The sequence below is a fragment of the Tachyglossus aculeatus genome, chromosome 14 (assembly GCF_015852505.1).
Source record: "Tachyglossus aculeatus isolate mTacAcu1 chromosome 14, mTacAcu1.pri, whole genome shotgun sequence".
Classification (NCBI taxonomy): Eukaryota; Metazoa; Chordata; class Mammalia; order Monotremata; family Tachyglossidae; genus Tachyglossus; species Tachyglossus aculeatus.
This window is the reverse complement of record NC_052079.1, coordinates 20633414-20651883: the sequence shown is the minus strand read 5'-3', so window position 1 is coordinate 20651883 and position 18470 is coordinate 20633414. Positions and strand designations below refer to the sequence as shown.

General features: G+C 42.8%; 1 protein-coding gene across 2 annotated transcripts in view; it reads right to left on the bottom strand.

The window, feature by feature from the left end:
* The window catches only part of TBC1D15 (TBC1 domain family member 15), an 82652-nt gene that overhangs the window by 51421 nt on the left and 12761 nt on the right, over positions 1 to 18470 (bottom strand). For both annotated transcript variants that reach the window (XM_038756207.1, XM_038756208.1), the window contains exons 2-5: positions 12128 to 12226; positions 11075 to 11149; positions 7058 to 7196; positions 2454 to 2664 (exon numbers count right to left, since the gene is read on the bottom strand). In XM_038756207.1, the coding sequence (XP_038612135.1) occupies positions 2454 to 2664; positions 7058 to 7196; positions 11075 to 11149; positions 12128 to 12226 (524 nt within the window). The remainder of the gene's footprint in view (positions 1 to 2453; positions 2665 to 7057; positions 7197 to 11074; positions 11150 to 12127; positions 12227 to 18470) is intronic.

The window sequence follows — 18470 nt, the reverse complement described above, 5'->3', positions numbered from 1 at the left end:
GTGCTAATGAGATTCAAATCCCAAGGGAAAGGCGCAGTACACTGGTTAAAGTCTGTGCAAAGTCTGCCAAATACAGGCAGACTAGCTCAAGAACTCAGGTCACCTGATTCCGCAGAAGTACCAGCAGCAGGGCATGCATGCATGTATACACACAGAAACACACGTGTCTGCATATCTTGACCATATAACTTCTGGTACATGGGATCAAAACCTACATTCCACTCGCACATTTACCGCATCTGGAACGGTTCAGCTTGGACTGAGACGACTCAGCTCGAAAGCTCTGCAGGATGCTCACCTGCCGGGAGCCATCGGAGACTCCTGCTCACGGGAGCTCGTTCCTAGCCTCTGCTTTTTCTGAGTGACCCCATCCCCTCGGAGGGCCCGGATCCTTTCTCTAGCATTTTCTTCTTTTAGAGGGTTGTTGGAAAAGTCAGGGGAAGGTCCCGTAACTTTTCGTCTTTTTAAATTCACAAATGATAATTCAATAATAACTGTCGCATTTATTAACATTTTAAATTCACAAATGATAATTCAATAATAACTGTCGCATTTATTAAGCACTTCCTATGTGCCAAGAACTGGACTAAGCGCTGGCAACGGTCCCTGGGGCTCACAGTCTAAGGAGGAGGGAGAATCCTCCTTTTACAGGGGAGGAAACTGAGGCTAAGAGAAGTTAAGTGACTTTCCCAAAGAATCGCAGCAGATAGAGGCGGGAATTAAAATCCAAGGTCCTCTGGTTTTTCCAGGCCATAAATATGACTGACTGAATGAATGAACAAGCGCTAATTTAAAACCCGGCGGTTTTTCCTGGCTGACTAATCTCTCCTCTCCTCCTGACTCTTATCTCTCCCCAACACTATCAGTTCAACTACACACTGCTGGAGAAGCAGCGTGGCTCAGTGGAAACAGCATGGGCTTTGGAGTCAAGAGGCCACGGGTTCAAATTCCGGCTCCGCCAACTGTCAGCTGGGTGACTTTGGGTGAGTCACTTCACTTCTCTGGGCCTCAGTTCCCTCATCTGTAAAATGGGGATGAAGACTGTGAGCCCCCAGTGGGACAACCTGATCATTTTGTAACCTCCCCAGTGCTTAGAACAGTGCTTTGCACATGGTAAGCGCTTAATAAATGCCATCATTATTATTATTATTATTAAGCCCCCTTGGGAGATCACTCCACTCCCTCCCTCTGCAGCACTTAACCTCAGTGGCTTCCCCATTCAATCTTACTTATTGAGCGCTTACTGTGTGCAGGGCACTGTACTAAGCGCTTGAACGTATTTGAGTGTGTCTAACCACTAAGACTATCAACTCTTTGGGTCTACTAACTCTCTGGTAATCTCCCAAAGTGCTCAGTACATAGTCAGTGCTCAATAAATACCACTGGCTGCTTGAAATACTATCAATTGGTACGTCTGAGCAAATGTTCCCCAAACCACATTTTCAAGACACTTAATTGGGTGGTATTGTGGGGTAGGACTGAACTTTCTCAAGTATGCCAAAACAGATAGCTCCTGAGAATTTAAGAAAAGTAAGGATTGCTTTAGAATGTAGACTGCAAGCTCACTGTGGGCAGGGAATGTCACTGTTTATTGTTGCATTGTACTTTCCCGAGCGCTTAGTACAGTGCTCTGCACACGGTAAGCCCTCGATAAATACAACTGCCTGAATTTGCACTGCCGGTTCAAATCCCGGCCTCGCCAATTGTCAGCTGTGTGACTTTGGGCAAGTCACTTCACTTCTCTGGGCCTCAGTTCTCTCATCTGGAAAATGGGGATGAAGGCTGTGAGCCAAACGTGGGACAACCTGATCACCTTGTAACCTCCCCAGCGCTTAGAACAGTGTTTTGCACATAGTAAGCGCTTAATAAATGCCGTCGTTATTATTATTACTATTATTAACTACCTTACTCATTTACACGTGTAGCCTTTTGGGCAAGTCACTTCACTTCTCTGGGCCTCAGTTCCCTCATCTGGCAAATGGGGATGAAGGCTGTGAGCCCGACGTGGGACAACCGGATCACCTTGAAACCTCCCCAGAGCTTAGAACAGTGCTTTGCACATAGTAAGCGCTTAATAAATGCCGTCATTATTATTATTATTATTATTAATTACCTTACTCATTTACACATGTAGCCTTAAGCGTGTGCCTTTGCGTTTAACAGATAAGGCCCGCTATATGGCCACTAAGAGAGTCACGGCAAACCATTCCCACTGACTACCATTTATAAACACCACGCTACTATTTTTTTTTCCTATTTCAAAAAGAAAATGTCCAGGCGAATATTGAAACAGTCGTGACGATCCAACAAGTCACCTTTTCCAAAACCAAGAGAGACATTTACACCCACGCTGAGACCGCGCGGACACCAAGCGGGCCTTACGTTGTGGTTTAGCCGGCGATTATGGTTACGGCCCACGCTGCAATAAACCGGAATGATGACGTGATACTTACTCGCACAACATCACGTATTTTTGAAGCGCCTCGATCAGTAGTTTGCTATCTCCGTGATGGAAGTGGAGGGCGGGAAGGAGGACGTCATCCTTCAGGCAAAACACCACGTAAGACCACCCCATGCCCTCTTTGTTTTGCTTGATCGACTTCAGGTCTGTCAAACTGAAGAGGAAGGACCATTTGCTCTTCCCGTTCGTACGGCTTGACGCATCTTCAAAAATAAAAACATTTAGGAGTGAGCTTTGTTTACCGGTTTCAAATCAATGAACTGTCCACTTTAGGAAACTCTACTACCGAATTGGAGTCTCCCAGCATTCATCCTGCCTTCCACCTATGGTGCAATATGCATCTTTGTAGAATCAGTTCCCTTCGCGGAATCATCTTCTTAATAATAATGATGGCATTTGTTAAGCGTTTACTATGTGCAAAGCACTGCTCTAAGCGCTGGAGAGGTTACAAGGTGATCAGGTTGTTCCACGGGGGGCTCACAGTTTTAATCCCCATTTTACAGATGAGGGAACTGAGGCCCAGAGAAGTGAAGTAACTTTTCAATCATACTTATTGAGCGCTTACTGTGTGCAGAGCACTGTACTAAGTGCTTGGGAAGTACAAGTTGGAAACATATAGAGACAGTCCCTACCCAACAGTGGGCTCACAGTCTAGAAGACTCGCCCAAAGGCACACAGCTGACAGTTGGTGGAGCCGGGATTTGAACCCATGACCTCTGACACCAAAGCCCAGGCTCTTTCCACTGAGCCACGCTGCTTCTCCAATTTATAACTCAGTCATTTAGACAAAAACCTCGTTTATTCTTCCCACAGGCTAAAATGTAGCATCTTTCTCTCCACCAGCACTAAATATCCCACAAGGAAAAACACAGAATGATTACGATGCTGATGAGTTTCACATGTCAACACAGCCACATCTCTGAATTTACTATTTAACACAAACAACTTTCTAAAAACAAGCAATGAGGAAAAAAATCAATGTTACTTTTAACAGCATTTAAAATTCCCTCCAAAAATCACCTGATTTAAAATCTGCAGACAAAAAAACTGGGCCATTTAGAATATTTAGCTTAACTACTGCAATAGTTACATATTGCATTTCACTCATTCATTCACTCGTATTTCCTTATTTATTTTTTTTGGTGGCATTTATTAAGCGCTTACTATGTGCAAAGCACTGTTCTAAGCGCTGGGGAGGTTAAAAGGTGATCAGGTTGTCCCACAGGGGGCTCACAGTCTTCATCCCCATTTTACAGATGGGGGAACTGAGGCACAGAGAAGTTAAGTGACTGGCCCAAAGTCACACAGCTGACAAGTGGTGGAGCCGGGATTTGAACCCATGACCTTTGACTCCAAAGCCTGTGCTCTTTCCACTGAGCCACGCCGCTTCTCTATTTTGTTAATGATGTGCATCTAACTTTAATTCTATTTGTTCTGACAACTTGACACCTGTCCACATGTTTTGTTTTGTCTGTCTCCCCCTTCTAGACTGTGAGCCCGTTGTTGGGTAATAATAATAATAATAATGATGGCATTTATTAAGCGCTTACTATGTGCAAAGCACTGTTCTTAGCGCTGGGAAAGTTACAAGGTGATCAGGCTGTCCCACGTGGGGCTCACAGTCTTAATCCCCATTACACAGGTGAGGTAACTGAGGCACAGAGAAGTTAAGTGACTTGCCCAAAGTCACACAGCTGACAAGTGGCAGAGCCGGGATTTGAACCCATGACCTCTGGCTCCAAAGCCCGCGCTCTTTCCACTGAGCCACGCTTCTTCTCTATTTATATATATCTATATATAGAGATGGGTAGGGACCATCTCTATATGTTGCCGACTTGTACTTCCCAAGAGCTTAGTACAGTGCTCTGCACACAGTAAGCGCTCAATAAATACGATGGAATGAATGAATGAATGAATGAATGAATGAATGTGGACTAAGCATTTTTTTAGAAAAACGATCCGGGCAGCCAAGTACGGACTGGAGTTGGGGGGACAAACAGGAGGAGGGGAGGTCGGCGAGAAGGTTGATATACTAGTCAAGGCAGGAGATAAGTCCTTGGACAGCATAGCAGCGATCTGAATGGAGACGAAAGGGCAGATTTTAGCAACGCCGGGAAGATAGAACCGCTCGGATTTGGTGTCAGATTGACTACGGGTGTTGAGAGAGATGAATCATGATTACTGCAAGGATTACAGGCGTGTGCGACAGTGGTGTTGCCTACAGTGATGGGACCGACAGGGGGAGGCCAGGGCTTATTTCCAAATTACACTCCACAATGAGGTAAACCATGTTCTTTGTGTTTAAATTGCGTGGTCGGCTGTTTGTGCACTAACCGTTCAAAGGTTTCATTTTGTTTGGCTCTTCTTCCTAAAAATCTTGCTGCCCTCTGGCCTAGGGGATAGGCAGTTCCAGGTTACCACCACCATAACGGACATTTTTAGGTATAAATGATGTTATCTGGGTCCAGCGGGCCCCCTGGGCATGCAGCACACCAGATGCAGAATGACAGCAGCACGGTAATAACGATCATGGTATTTGTTAGGCGCTGGGGCAGATACAAGGATATCAGGGTGTCCCACGTGGGGCTCACAGTTTTAATCCCCATTTTACAGATGAAGTAACCGAGGCACAGAGCAGTTAAGAGACTTGCCCAGAGTCACACGGCTGACAAGCGGCGGAGTCGGGATTAGAACCCACGACCTCGGACTCCCAAGCCCGGGCTCTTCCCGCTAAGCCACGCTGCTTCGAGCCTGCACGGGAAGGTCCAGGTCAGACAGTTCGGCCATTTCTGGAAGCGCTCATTCCCGGGAGGGGCCTCCAGAAACTGATTTTTCGCATCAAGAAAAGGAGAAACTTGCTCTCAGGGGCTTTCCACCTACCACCATCAAAAGGAGGAACTCTGTTTACCTCACCGAAAGAGGATTTTTTTCTGAAAATGGTTCCCGCAGAGCATCATCAAAAGAAAGGAGCAACTTCCTCATCACTGAAGACTCTGATGAGCAGGGCACCGGGGAGGAGAGTTTGCAAGGCATTTGGGATTTTAGGATTTTTTTAGGATGGAAAAGGAACCAGACTTCACCAGTGACACCAACTTGAGGATGAGGTTATAGTAGTAGTAGCAGCAATAATAGTATTGAATAGTATAATAATATAATATAAAATATATATAATAATATAGTCAGAGAAGCAGAGTGGCTCAATGGAAAGAGCACGGGCTTAAGAGTCAGAGGTCATGGGTTCAAATCCCGCCTCCGCCAATTGTCAGCTGTGTGACTTTGGGCCAGTCACTTAACTTCTCTGTGCCTCAGTTACCTCATCTGTACAATGGGGGTGAAGACTGTGAGCCCCACATGGGACAACCTGATCACCTTGTAACCTCCCCAGTGCTTAGAACAGTGCTTTGCATACAGTAAGTGCTTAATAAATATTATTATTATTATTATTATTATTACTACTACTTGAAGGGAAAATAAGTGGGTGAAAACTAAGACAGATCCCTGATCCCTCAAGGCCTCACAATCTAAGAATAACGACAGATGGGCTGGTAAAAGATACATACGGAAAAATCAAAAAAAGACTATAAAAGATGTGCCAAATGATAAAAACAAGAGGAAAGAAGATTCTATACTGTGAACCCGTTGTTGGGTAGGTGCCGTCTCTATATGTTGCCAATTTGTACTTCCCAAGCGCTTAGTACAGTGCTCTGCACACAGTAAGTGCTCAATAAATACAACTGAATGAATGAATGAAAGATACTGTACCTAGCAGAGTTTCAGTCTCACTGTGACTCAGAGGACCAGTTACCATTCATTCATTCATTCATTCATATTTACTGAGCGCTTACTGGGTGCAGAGCACTGTACTAAGCGCTTGAGAAGTACAAGTTGGCAACATATAGAGACGGTCCCTACCCAACAATGGGCTCACAGTCACAGCAACAGCCCTCCCAATGCTCGAAAACAGATTTATATTACTGTCTGCCTCCCCCTCTAGACTGTAAGCTCCGTGATGACAGGGAACGTCTACTAATTCTGTTATACTGAACTCTCCCAAGCATTCAGTACAGTGTTCTGCACAAAGTAAGCATTCAACGGATACTGTCGATCGATAGCCCAAGGACAGGTCAGGAGAGAAACCCATAGGAAGACGTGGTGGGAAGGAAGCGGGTTTTGGGGGGTTTTTTAATGGCATTTGTTAAGCGCTTACAGTGCAAGGGACTGTACTAAGCGCTGGGGTAAATTCAAGACAATCAGATTCCACAGGGGGGTTAACACTCTTAGTAGCAGGGAGTTTTAGTTCTTAATTATGAACTGCAAACTTCTGAGAATGTTTCATTTCCAGTATCCGTTAAGTGCTTACTAGAGAATATCGAGTGCCTAGTAGCCTATTTATACTTTTCAATGAAGAGCTGACAGCAAGTGAAATAAAATGAAAAAGCAACCCAACCGTGAGCCAAATTGTCACGAACCAACCCTCGATTTCTTTATTTGCTTCCTTGGCATACGTTAAATACTTTTCATAATACATGATCCAGTAAAGGCGAACCCTGCCAGAAACATTTTATTAAGGTTTTTTGGAAAAAAATGCATGCATACCTCCATTAGTACAGGGTTTCTTTTTAAAAGAAACCGTGTTGACCATGTCCCATTCTGCTTCATAACCAGTCTGGTGCTCTGACCCTCGACGTCCTTTCTCTCTGGGGGTCTGGATCCACTCCACAACTGAACTGGAGTCCTGAAATGATTAAAGAGTATCAGCAACAGGCTTCATCTTTGCGTCACGAAGCCGGACCGTAAAAATGAACAGTCATATATACGTAAACCCATAAGCAGTTTCAAAGATTCCTACCGAGTTGTCGCTTCCGGATGAGAAAGTGTAAAACACGTTACCAAAAAGAGTAGGGCAACAATTAGCCAAAATAATTTCTAGACTGTGAGCCCGTTGTTGGGTAGGGACCGTCTCTATATGTTGCCAACTTGGACTTCCCAAGCTCTTAATACAGTGTCCTGCACACAGTAAGTGCTCAATAAATACGATTGAATGAATGAATGAATTATGGTATACAAAACAGATTTAAGGCTTCAATTTCAGTCAGAGCACCATTCAATCTGGTCTTGTCTTATGCTGTCGAGTCACCTCTGACCCACAGAGCAGCACATCTCTTCCAGAACGCCCCACCTCCATCTGCAATCGTTCTGGTTGTGCATCCAGATAGTTTTCTCGGTAAAAATACGGAGATGGCTTACCATTTCCTTCGGTAAACTCAAGTCTCCGCCCTCGACTCATTCCCATGTCGCTGCTGCCCAGCACAGGTGAGTTTTGACGATTGTCTTCCATTCTCTAGCTACCGCCCAAACTAGGAATGGAATAGGTAGGCCTCTGCTGGACTCTCCCTTCCGTAGCCGAGACCGGGAGAGTACTGGAAAACTCTCTAGGAGCGACCCTGAGAGGTGATATCATTCAATATTCTAATTTATTTGGATGACAGTTTGGCTCTAAAAGCCTGCTGCCACCCGAGAGTAAGAAAAAAACAATCAATCGTATTTACTGAGCGCTTACTATGTGCAGAGCACTGTACTAAGTGCTAGGGAGAGTACACTCTAACAGAGTTGGTAAACATATTCCCCACCCACTATGAGCTGACAGACTAGAGGAAGCACGTGGACAAGTGATGCTAGATATCAACTAAATATCAAGTCAACTGTAGGAAATGGCAGTAAGCTTTCAGTTCCTTGTTAACGCCTCAGGACACCCTGGAATGATTCCATTTTTTTAGTTTCTGGTTCCCAGATTTGCTTTCTCTGCTTTCCTGCCGCTATTGCCCTTTTCAAGAATAAATACAGTTATCTGGAATCACAAAAACTACCTAAAATCATATGAAAAAGCTCTTCATAATCCCCAGCCAGTTTTTATGTCTTTGTAATTTTCATAAGGCCAAGAAAGCTAATTTTGGAAGCTAACTGAAATAGCTAACTCAGTGACAGGGGTTGATTATCTAGCCTATGTATTTATTGGGTATACATTTTAGGGGAGGGATACAAATCAGGCTTTTTAGTTTAATTTTTTCTAGTTTGGGTTAAAATCAAGTTTACTCACTTCAAAAAAATTTGCTTATTTCAGCTTGACATTCATGATTCACCTACATCATCTGCATGACAAGTTGTCTTTGATAATATATCATCATCATCCTGCTGGCATTTACACATGAAACTAATGATTAAACGAATGGGTGGAAGCATAGCTACCTGCTGAATGCTTGCCAATGTTATGACATCTGCACTTAATTTAAGGTAGCAGACTCCAATATTAATCCACAATTTAACAAAGTATTGGAGCTTAAAGCATGATGATGACATCTTTAAATTATATATATATGTATATATCGTAATTCTTTGCTTATATTAATGTCTGTCTCCCCATTGATAATGGATTGATATAGAAAACTGACCACAGGGGTGTGATTTTCCCTTGGGACCTCCAGACACACCCTTTGATGAGTGGGGAAAAGGGGGAAAATAAAACATGAAAATTATCAAAATTTCCAGAAATCAAATTCCAAAATACCCGCTAATTCAACTAACAGAGCAAGTAATACAGTAACAAGACAACATGCACACGTGTTAAACTGACTCAAGTCAACCACAGCAGAATTAGGATGGAATCTTAGCATCAACTTAACATCTTCACTACCAAAATGAGTATAAAGGAAGCTCCCCGTATTATTCCAATTAATTCTTTTCATCACTTAAATGCTAAAGAAAAAAAATACTTAAATCAATGGTATTTATTGAGCGCTTACTATGTGCAGAGCATTGGGAAAGAACAATACTACAGAATTAGCAGGGAGGTTCTCTACCTCAAGTGAGCTTACAGTCTAGAGGGGGAGACAGACATCAAAATGAAGAAGTAATTTAAGGGTAGAAATTTAATAAATTCTAGGCCCGCTTTTTTCCCCTCCTTATTTCTGACCCTTGACATTTATGCTTTTCATTAATCCAGTGTTCACCAGGAGGTGGTCAGAGAAAGAAGGAAGGAATGGAGACAGAAGAAACTGCACTCTTGACCTAGACCCCAGCCAATACAATAATCCCATAGCATGGCAAAAAATAAACGAGTTGTGTCGGACATACTGCTTATGGGACAATTTCCTGAGATGTATTACCTACAAGTTTAGCTTACAGAAAATCTATATTTCTGTTGGAAATCAAGAGAAAGAAGCCATGGCCAGGCAATTTACCATTCTGAAATTGGCAGGGACAGACGCGGAACCTAATCAACTTGATCGGCAGAGATATGTAGTAGTAGTTTTCAGTGTCATTTTCCCATTCTATCACATCTCCAAACATTCAAAGGGTTCCCACGGATAGCTTTTCTTTCCCAGATAAACACTTCTAAACACGCAGTTTAGAAATTTGGGGGAGAACAGCAGGAAGCAACGTGGCCCTGTGAGTCAAAAGAACTGGGTTCTAATCCCGCTCTGTGGATGAGAGCTTTCCACCCTTTCCTCTCTACCACACTGCTACCACGTTAAATCCACGCACCCGATCCCTCCTGGATTACTGCATCAGCTTCCTTGCTGACCTCCCTGCCTCCTGTCTCTCCTCACTCCAGTCCATGCTTCACTCTGCTACCCGGATCGTATTTCTAAAGAAGCGGTCAAGACCATGAATCTGTCCATTACATTGTTATATTACACTCTCCCCAGCACTTAGTACAGTGGTCGGCACATAGTAAATACTCAGGAAATACAACTGACTGATTAATCTACCCCAGTGCTTAATAAAATGCTTAGCACATGCAAGCGTTTAAACAAATGCCACAATGATAATGATGTTTACAACAGGGTTAAGCTCTCCGGTTGAAATTTCCAACACTAATGACAGGAAAATACAAAGCATATAAAGGTTACGGCCTGGAATGGCGAGGCCTATGAGGACTCCAGGAATTGTAGTTGGTGTTTTGTAAATCTGGATCACCAATCTTTAAATTTTATGGTTATCGGTATTTCACTGCTACCGTTCTACAGAATCATAATAATAACGATGGCATTTGTTAAGCGCGTACTATGTGCCAAGCACTGTTCTAAGCGCTGGGGTAGATACAAGTTAACTGGGTTAGACACGGTCCCTATATGTTCATTTATTCACACTCACTGAGGTTGTGATTGGTGTGGGACAGAGACCTGTTTAATCTGGTCACCCTATTATTACAGAAGCGAAAGTCGAGTGCTTAGGACACAGTAAAGCCTTAAAACCATAGCTAAAAAATAATGAATAATGATAATAACAATTATGGTACTTGTTAAGCACTTACTACGTGCCAAGCACTGTTCTAAGAACTGGGGTAGATGCAAGTTCATTGGGTTGGACACACTCCCTAACCCACATGGGGCTCACGCTCTTAATCCCCATTTTACAGATGAGGTAACTGAGGCCCGGAGAAGCAAAGTGACTTGCCCACAGTCACACAGCAGACAGTGGCAGAGCCGGGATTAGATGCCAGGTCTTTCCGATTCCCAGGCCCATGCTCTATCCACTAAGCCATGCAAGTTTCTCAGTTGCCCAGTAACCAAAAAACCTAAATAGAAAAACAACAGAATGACTTGTAAATACCTTTCCGGCACAGAGGATATTGGAAGAATCAAAAGTGTCGTCCAAAGGTCTCCAGTCCACTATTACTTCAGCATCCTAAAATACATATATGTGTTTATTCTTCAGTAACCTAAAAAGCTATTGGCCCCATAATAATAATAATAATAGCAATAATAATAATGGTATGTATTAAGCACTTACTATGTGCAAAGCACTGTTCTAAGCACTGGGGAGGTTACGAGGTGATCAGGTTGTCCCACGGGGGGCTCACAGTCTTAATCCCCATTTTACAGATGAGGTAACTGAGGCACAGATAAATTAAGTGACTTGCCCAAAGTCACACAGCTGACAATTGGCAGAGCCGGGGTTTGAACCCATGATCTCTGACTCCAAAGCCCGGGCTCTTTCTACTGAGCCACGCTGCTTAAATGGACTCCATTATTCTTAGAAAGAATCAAAGTTGCTCTTTGATCAAAATCTCAAGTATTATGGCATTAATAATAATAATAAACATAATAATAATGTTAACTTACACTGTAAAATTGCCCACTGTTTCAATTGGGCGAAAACGTGTCCACTTGATCAAAGAATACCATGGACAATCATTGCTCGTCTCACAAAACAAGCAGAGTGAAATTTCCCATATCTGAAAACACAACTTCAAGAGTCTGAGATTAAATTTTTTTTGTCAAACCGAGGCCCAGCCATTTTGGGGGTTTATTTATGGAAATGATCTAGAGAGACGCAAACAAGTAAGAATGATCTTTAAGGCAAGTTAAAGGTGTTCGATCTGCTACAGAACGTCAGGGGAGAGTACGTCCTAAGCAAGGATGAGATTCACCTCAAGAAAATAACAGTAGGGTAGCTCTGAGAACTGACTTCAGTAGAACTTTAAATTCCATTTTGGTGGGGACAGATCAAGCACAGAGGTAAGGTAAACAGACATTAAAATTCCCCAAAATATATTGGGTGTATTTCCTACCCTTTCTAATCGAACTGTCCTCATTTTCAATGGCTAGGGCCGAAGATCAATGATTATATGTACACATCTGTAAAATGAATGAACAAAAATACCTTTTCTAGGACACGCAATATTCCTGAAATCAGACTGTCCTGATCGTTGATCTTTCCACAAGATGAATGAATAAACACCCCATCCTGTTCATATACAATCTGAAACAACAAATGTTTGACAAGGTCAGTCAGGGCATCTTTACAACTAGCAAGTTTCCTAATACAGAAACCACAAAATATGTGAGTCAACCTGAGAACCACATGGACAGAATGTGTCCAGCTATACACTTAGGTTCATTTGTAGAAAAACCACTCATAAAATTTGGATGTTGTGCTAATAAAGATAAGATCAGAAGGGCAAACTACTGGGTGAACCAGGAGAACCCATCCACCCCATACTTTGACCAGGTGGCAATTCATTTTTGGAGAACACTTCACTTTCAATTACTTTTAACTTAACTACAATATTCCTACGACTTCAAATTCAACACTATCTTTAATAGCACACGCTCTGATCCATCTTTGTCACATAATAGCAACAGCCATGAGAATACCCACCACCGGCTACATTTCATTTAGCTGTGCAAATATTACAACAATTGGCACTCTAGCTCTCCTTAAAATCAAAAAAGAGAGCAAACATGCTTATGTTGAAATACAGAGAATTTAATGCCGAGCAAATTTACCAATCTTGATTCTTATTTATCCAGGGCATTTATCTAGCCACCAGATAATCGAGTGTATTCACTGACTGCTTACTGTGTGCAAAGAACTGCACTCAGTGGTTGGGAGAGTACAATATAACAGATTTGGCAGACATGCTCCCTGCCCTCAAGGAGCTTAATCTAGAGGGGGAGACAGACAATACAATAAATTACCCATATGTACGTAAGTGCCATGGGGCTGCGGGCGGATGAATAAAGCGTGCAATTCCATTTGCAAGGGGGTTACACAGAAGGGAGAGGGAGTAGTGATTTTAATAAGATTTGAAGGGGGAGAGAATGATCAGCTATGAAGGGGGACGGACCTCCCAGCCAGAGGCAGGAAGCGGACGAGGGCTCGGTGGCGAGACAGACGACATTGAGGTTAACGTGAGCAGGTTACTGTTAGAGGAGTGAAGTGAAGGTGCTGTGTTTGTAGTAAGAAATCAGTGAGCTAAGTTAGAAGGGGGCAAGAGGGCTTTAGAGCCAATGGTAAGGAGTTTCTGTTTGATACGAAGGTGGATGGATTCTAGAGGAGTGGGGAAACATGGAATGAATGTGGGGTTTTGCGGGGGGGTTGTTGTGTTGTTTTTTTTTAAAACAGGCAACCCAAGGACTCTAATCTAGGACTCTATTGGTCCACTAGGCTGTAAAGTCACTGTGGGCAGGGAACACGACTGTCTACTTGTTCGCCTGCCTGCTTGTTTTGTTGTCTGTCTCCCCCAGTAGATAGTGAGCCTGCTGCTGGATAAGGATTGTCTGTGTTGCCGAACTGTACTTCCCAAGCGCTTAGTACAGTGCTCTGAACCCAGTAAGTGCTCAATAAATACAATTGAATGAATGAATGACCAAGCTTACCAACTCTCCCAAGTGCTTAGTACAGTGCTCTGATACAACTTTGATCCCATGAAAAAAGAAGCAAAAGGCCCCTAAATTAAGCCCCCTGACCACCCTACATGAAGCCTTCTTTATGCCTACCCTGAATCTACTCTGGAATGGCTCCACTACCCGGAATACAGTTCCCCGGCCCCAAGCCACCCTCTTCTTCCCACTGCCGTGTCAACACCCCTGTTCAATGCTCTGCACGCAATGAGCGTTCAATAAATACCACCGACTGATTTATTCAGCTCCTCCATCACTTTCCACCCCAAACGCTGACGGAAACATTGCTGCCAACTGCTCCCTCAGCGAACTGGGTTGGATACCGGAGAGGTTTCGTAGAATGCAAGCACCGTATTGACTAGCCGCCCAAAATTTAGACGCAAGCCCCAGAGAGTGCTAAACAAAATTATAGCAAGGGTCTGCGTGGCAGGTTGAAAAAGTTTCCGGAATCAGTGTGGCCCCTATATGTTAGTATCTGAACACGAATAATTCTTTCTGTTGCAATTCAGCCCCATTAGAACTCAAAAGACTGCGCTACTATGGAATGGAAAAGCCCAAAATGGAATTTATCCACCAGGTTGCTGCCCTAACACCAGAACATCTGATGCAGGTTCAGAGATGCTATTGCTGGTCTAAACCCCCAAAATGCTCATCGCTGTCAACATGGTGGAATCTCCACTAATGCTCATTTAGTGTCTGATATCAACCCCTCTAGACCGTTATAAGTAGATATATGGTCTCTCCACCATCCACTAAAATTTTGGGATTACAAAGTCTTGCATCAATTTTAAAGAAAGCAGATGAATCATAAAAGAATGGTTCTGGAAAGTCCTGATGAAGAGAGGAGTTTGAAGAGGGGTTGAGAAGCAGTTGGTCTGCTACATGGGGCTTTGTGAAGACAATGCTTGTTACATCTAAGTTTGAAAACTTCAATAGAGTTGAAAATCACTACCACAATCACCAGAATAAGCTCCAACATTTCCAGCTTCAAAATACTGTAATTTAATGTTGTGATGTTATGCTTTACATTACTTGAGCAAAAATTAAATTACGGTTAGCATCTTATTGATGCATATATGTGTGTGTATATATATATATATATATATATAAAACAAAGGGATTACTTGATACTCTCCACAGGTTTTTCAACAGATCCCAATTGACTACATGTAAATCTGTAGGAAAATATACTCCACCACACACTTTCAGGGAACACAATTTAGCTGAATTGGGGATTTTGTTTATACAAGGTTTGCCTAGGATGTTTTGAAGCACAAAAGATCACTTTCTACAAGAAAATTCCTCTACAAAAAAAAAGTTTAACCCTAAGAGACATGTCAATGATTTTTTATCACGAACAGAGAAATCTTCAGCTCTCAAATTAGGAGGGTACCAAAAAAAGTTTTAAAATGCATTCATATTTACAATAATAAGGGATTAAAATACTCTTCAAACAGCAGTAGCTAAATTGCATATAAAAACTAATAGTTATTTCCTAAATGTCTCCCACGAGAATATGCCCCAACAAACCACACAGAAGAGGCCTTCCCAGACTGAGTGCCCTCCTTCCTCTTCCCCTCCTCCCCCTCCCCATCCCCCCTGCCTTACCTCCTTCCCCTCCCCACACCACCTGTATATATGTACATATGCTTGTACGTATTTATTACTCTATTTTATTTGTACCTATTTATTCTATTTATTTTACTTTGTTAATATGTTTTGTTTTGTTGTCTGCCTCCTCCTTCTAGACTGTGAGCCCGCTGTTGGGTAGGGACCGTCTCTAGATGTTGCCAACTTGTACTTCCCAAGCGCTTAGTACAGTGCTCTGCACACAGTAAGCGCTCAATAAATATGACTGAATGAATGAATGAAAAGGCCAAAAGAATATTTTGATTTGATTTTTGCAGTCCCAAGCAACATTCAAGTTACAGTCTCATCATCACTACCTTTGCCATTTGATTTCTCACTCCCACAAAACACACACCACAAACACATGCACACCGCAAACATAGTTATACACTCGCAACCCCCGCCCCCTCCAACACTTCTAAAACTGGCCATATCCTTTACTTCAAAATTGTAAAGCAAAGAGATGGAAGAGCCCTAGTCAGAGACAGTGTGGAAGACAAGAGGTCCATCCAACATTACCAGACCGCTAACGGCCTTTGAATAGAAACTGTGGGGCACTGAGCTTTGGGAAGTGTCTTGTCACCTGCCTGAGCGCTTTGCACAGGACACTTCGACAAGGTCCAACCTGATCCGGGCTGCTCCTTGACCCAAGTCCACTTCAAACCTGGCAGGCAATGAAAAACACTGCATGCGGCCCATCCAAACATTCAGTCATTCAATCCTACTTATTGAGGGCAGAACACTACACTAAGCGCTTGGAAAACACAATTCAGCAATAGAGAGAGACAATCCCTGTCTACACCGGGCTTACGGTCTAGATGGGGGAAACAGACGTCAAAACAAGTAAACAGGCATCAATATAAATAAATTGATTTTTTTTTTACCATCGAGGTGGCACTCACTAGTTTCCCATTTTGTACAGGTCCTACATCGCCCCACAAAGCCAAACAAGCTCGCGTTGTCGGAGAACTGGTCCTTAACAATTTACCAAAATACATAGTGGAAACACACTTAATGGTAGAACTGAGTGTACCTCAAGGGTGACAGAGACAATTATCTCTATAATAATTTACATTTATGAGGAAGTTTTATGGAACTCACCATTAAGCAATATGACGGGGAAAGTGAACGGTAAAATACAAAAATATCCACAATAGTGACTCTGAGAAAAAATGTTTTCATACCACGCATGGAGTGGTAATAGGGGGGCCAATACTCAGTACTAAGTGTTTTCTCCTCTAGCCCCCTAGGACTTTCTGGAAGTCCATTCAAGAGAGCTCTAAGAAGTTACAAAATCGCCAGCACTCACCCATTTTAAAACAGACTGATTTATACTTCTAAGCACCTAATTATAAGCACTGAAAGATAAACAAACACTAAAAATGCTTCCTTAGGTGAGTTTCCCTTTAATAACCAATATTTAGAATTTGAATTTTTATTATTTGGAGTCATTTCAAAAGAATGCTAGTGTGAAATAGTCTTGCAGATCTATCCCAACCTCTGAGACCCATGTGGGACAGGGACTGTGCCTAACCTGATAAACTTGTATTATATCTTAGCGCTTAAGCACTTAAATGCCATTATTATTACCTTTTGGGGAAAAGCCAGCTTAAAAGCCTTCACTGATACATTTCGTTCCTCTGTAGAGTCAAACTTCACACTGCTCTGTAGCTACATTTCTAGAAAACCCTCTCTTTAATGTCACTGGATCAATGGAAAATCGGCTAGGTTCCTGTCAACTAAATGACAAATGACTTTGCCACGACTTTGCTCTGCGCACAGTAAGTGCTCAATAAAAATGACTGAAGGAAAGTTGGGCTTCATCATCAATTGTATTTATTGAGCGCTTACTGTGTGCTTCGATACTAACCACCTATTTCCCACTGATCTAAGTAATAAATACCATCACTGAGTCACCCGATTGACTTTGATTCCCCTGCAGCTTTAATCAGACCTCTGTATGGGCACTGAGAAGGAGCATGGCTCAGTGGAAAGAGCACGGGCTTTGGAGTCACAGGTCATGGGTTTGAATCCTGGGTCCAAAATGGTACACACATCATTAGGAACGCCGGCAAAGTTTTCAAGTGGCCACCTTTGCTATCAGCAAGGGAATGTGACGGGAGTTCTGCTCCCTGAGTTGATCCCCCTCCCCAAAGCACTGAGTGAACGACCTGTTGGTTCTGGGGGCCAATGTGGACCTGATTTCTTGCATGAAAGCAGCTTTTCCACTCAAGTGGGTAGGTTCAAAGCACCCTAAAACAGGACAATTGTCCCAACTCGCCCTCAGCCAGGAACAGTCCTGGCCTACATTTTTTAAGATAAAAACCTTAGAGTTCTGCTTTTGAGAACTCTGAGAAGTCTAAATGAGAAATATGTTGGCTCTTTCCCTACTTCCTGTTGCTACCTGCATATGAGTATTTTAATAAAAACCTTCCACTTTCAAACTGCATTTCCACGGAGTCCAGTGCCTTTTGTGAATATTATTCTTCATACTTTACAGGAGGGAGCCATCATCACCTACCTTTTTCAAAAAGCCATGAAGAATATAAAGCGCATTAAGAAAGTTCTCCACTCACTAGAAGAGTTGAGGCAGGCCCGGGGAAAGAAACCCCAGACCCGGCTTTCTCCATGAGATTCGCCATTTCTCTGCTATCCCCTGATTTGGCCATTTTTGGAGTCAAAAGCCAAAAAGGGAGATGGGGGACCTCAATAGCCAGACCAGTAGTTGTGTTAAGCAATGCTGTTCTCCAAAGGGCCTGCGACAATCGCAAAATCCACCCTGGAATCTCACAGCTAGGCACGCTGTCGCTCTGGATGAGGCAACTTTTTTAAAATCAAGGTCTTCTTGAAAATATAAAGAGGCTACATTATATATAGTAGCAAAATCCCGCCTATAACCCAGAAAGTGATGGACTGAATCTTGATCATTTTTACAGTTAATTCGTTGCACAGGGAGTTTTTAAGAACTGGAGCCAAAAGAGCCAAGGAAATGAAAATGTAAACTGAAAAAGCATAAGCTGTTCAACAAGTGGTTCATAGTTTACAGTTCCTGAAACACATGGATTCCACAATACAAAAATCATCTAGGTGCTGGCTAAAAGGGGAGAAATCTGTGGAAAGTAACACTTCTGAATGAGCAGCCTTTAGCCAGAGGGAAGTTGCCATTTTTGAACTCATATTATCATTCCAGA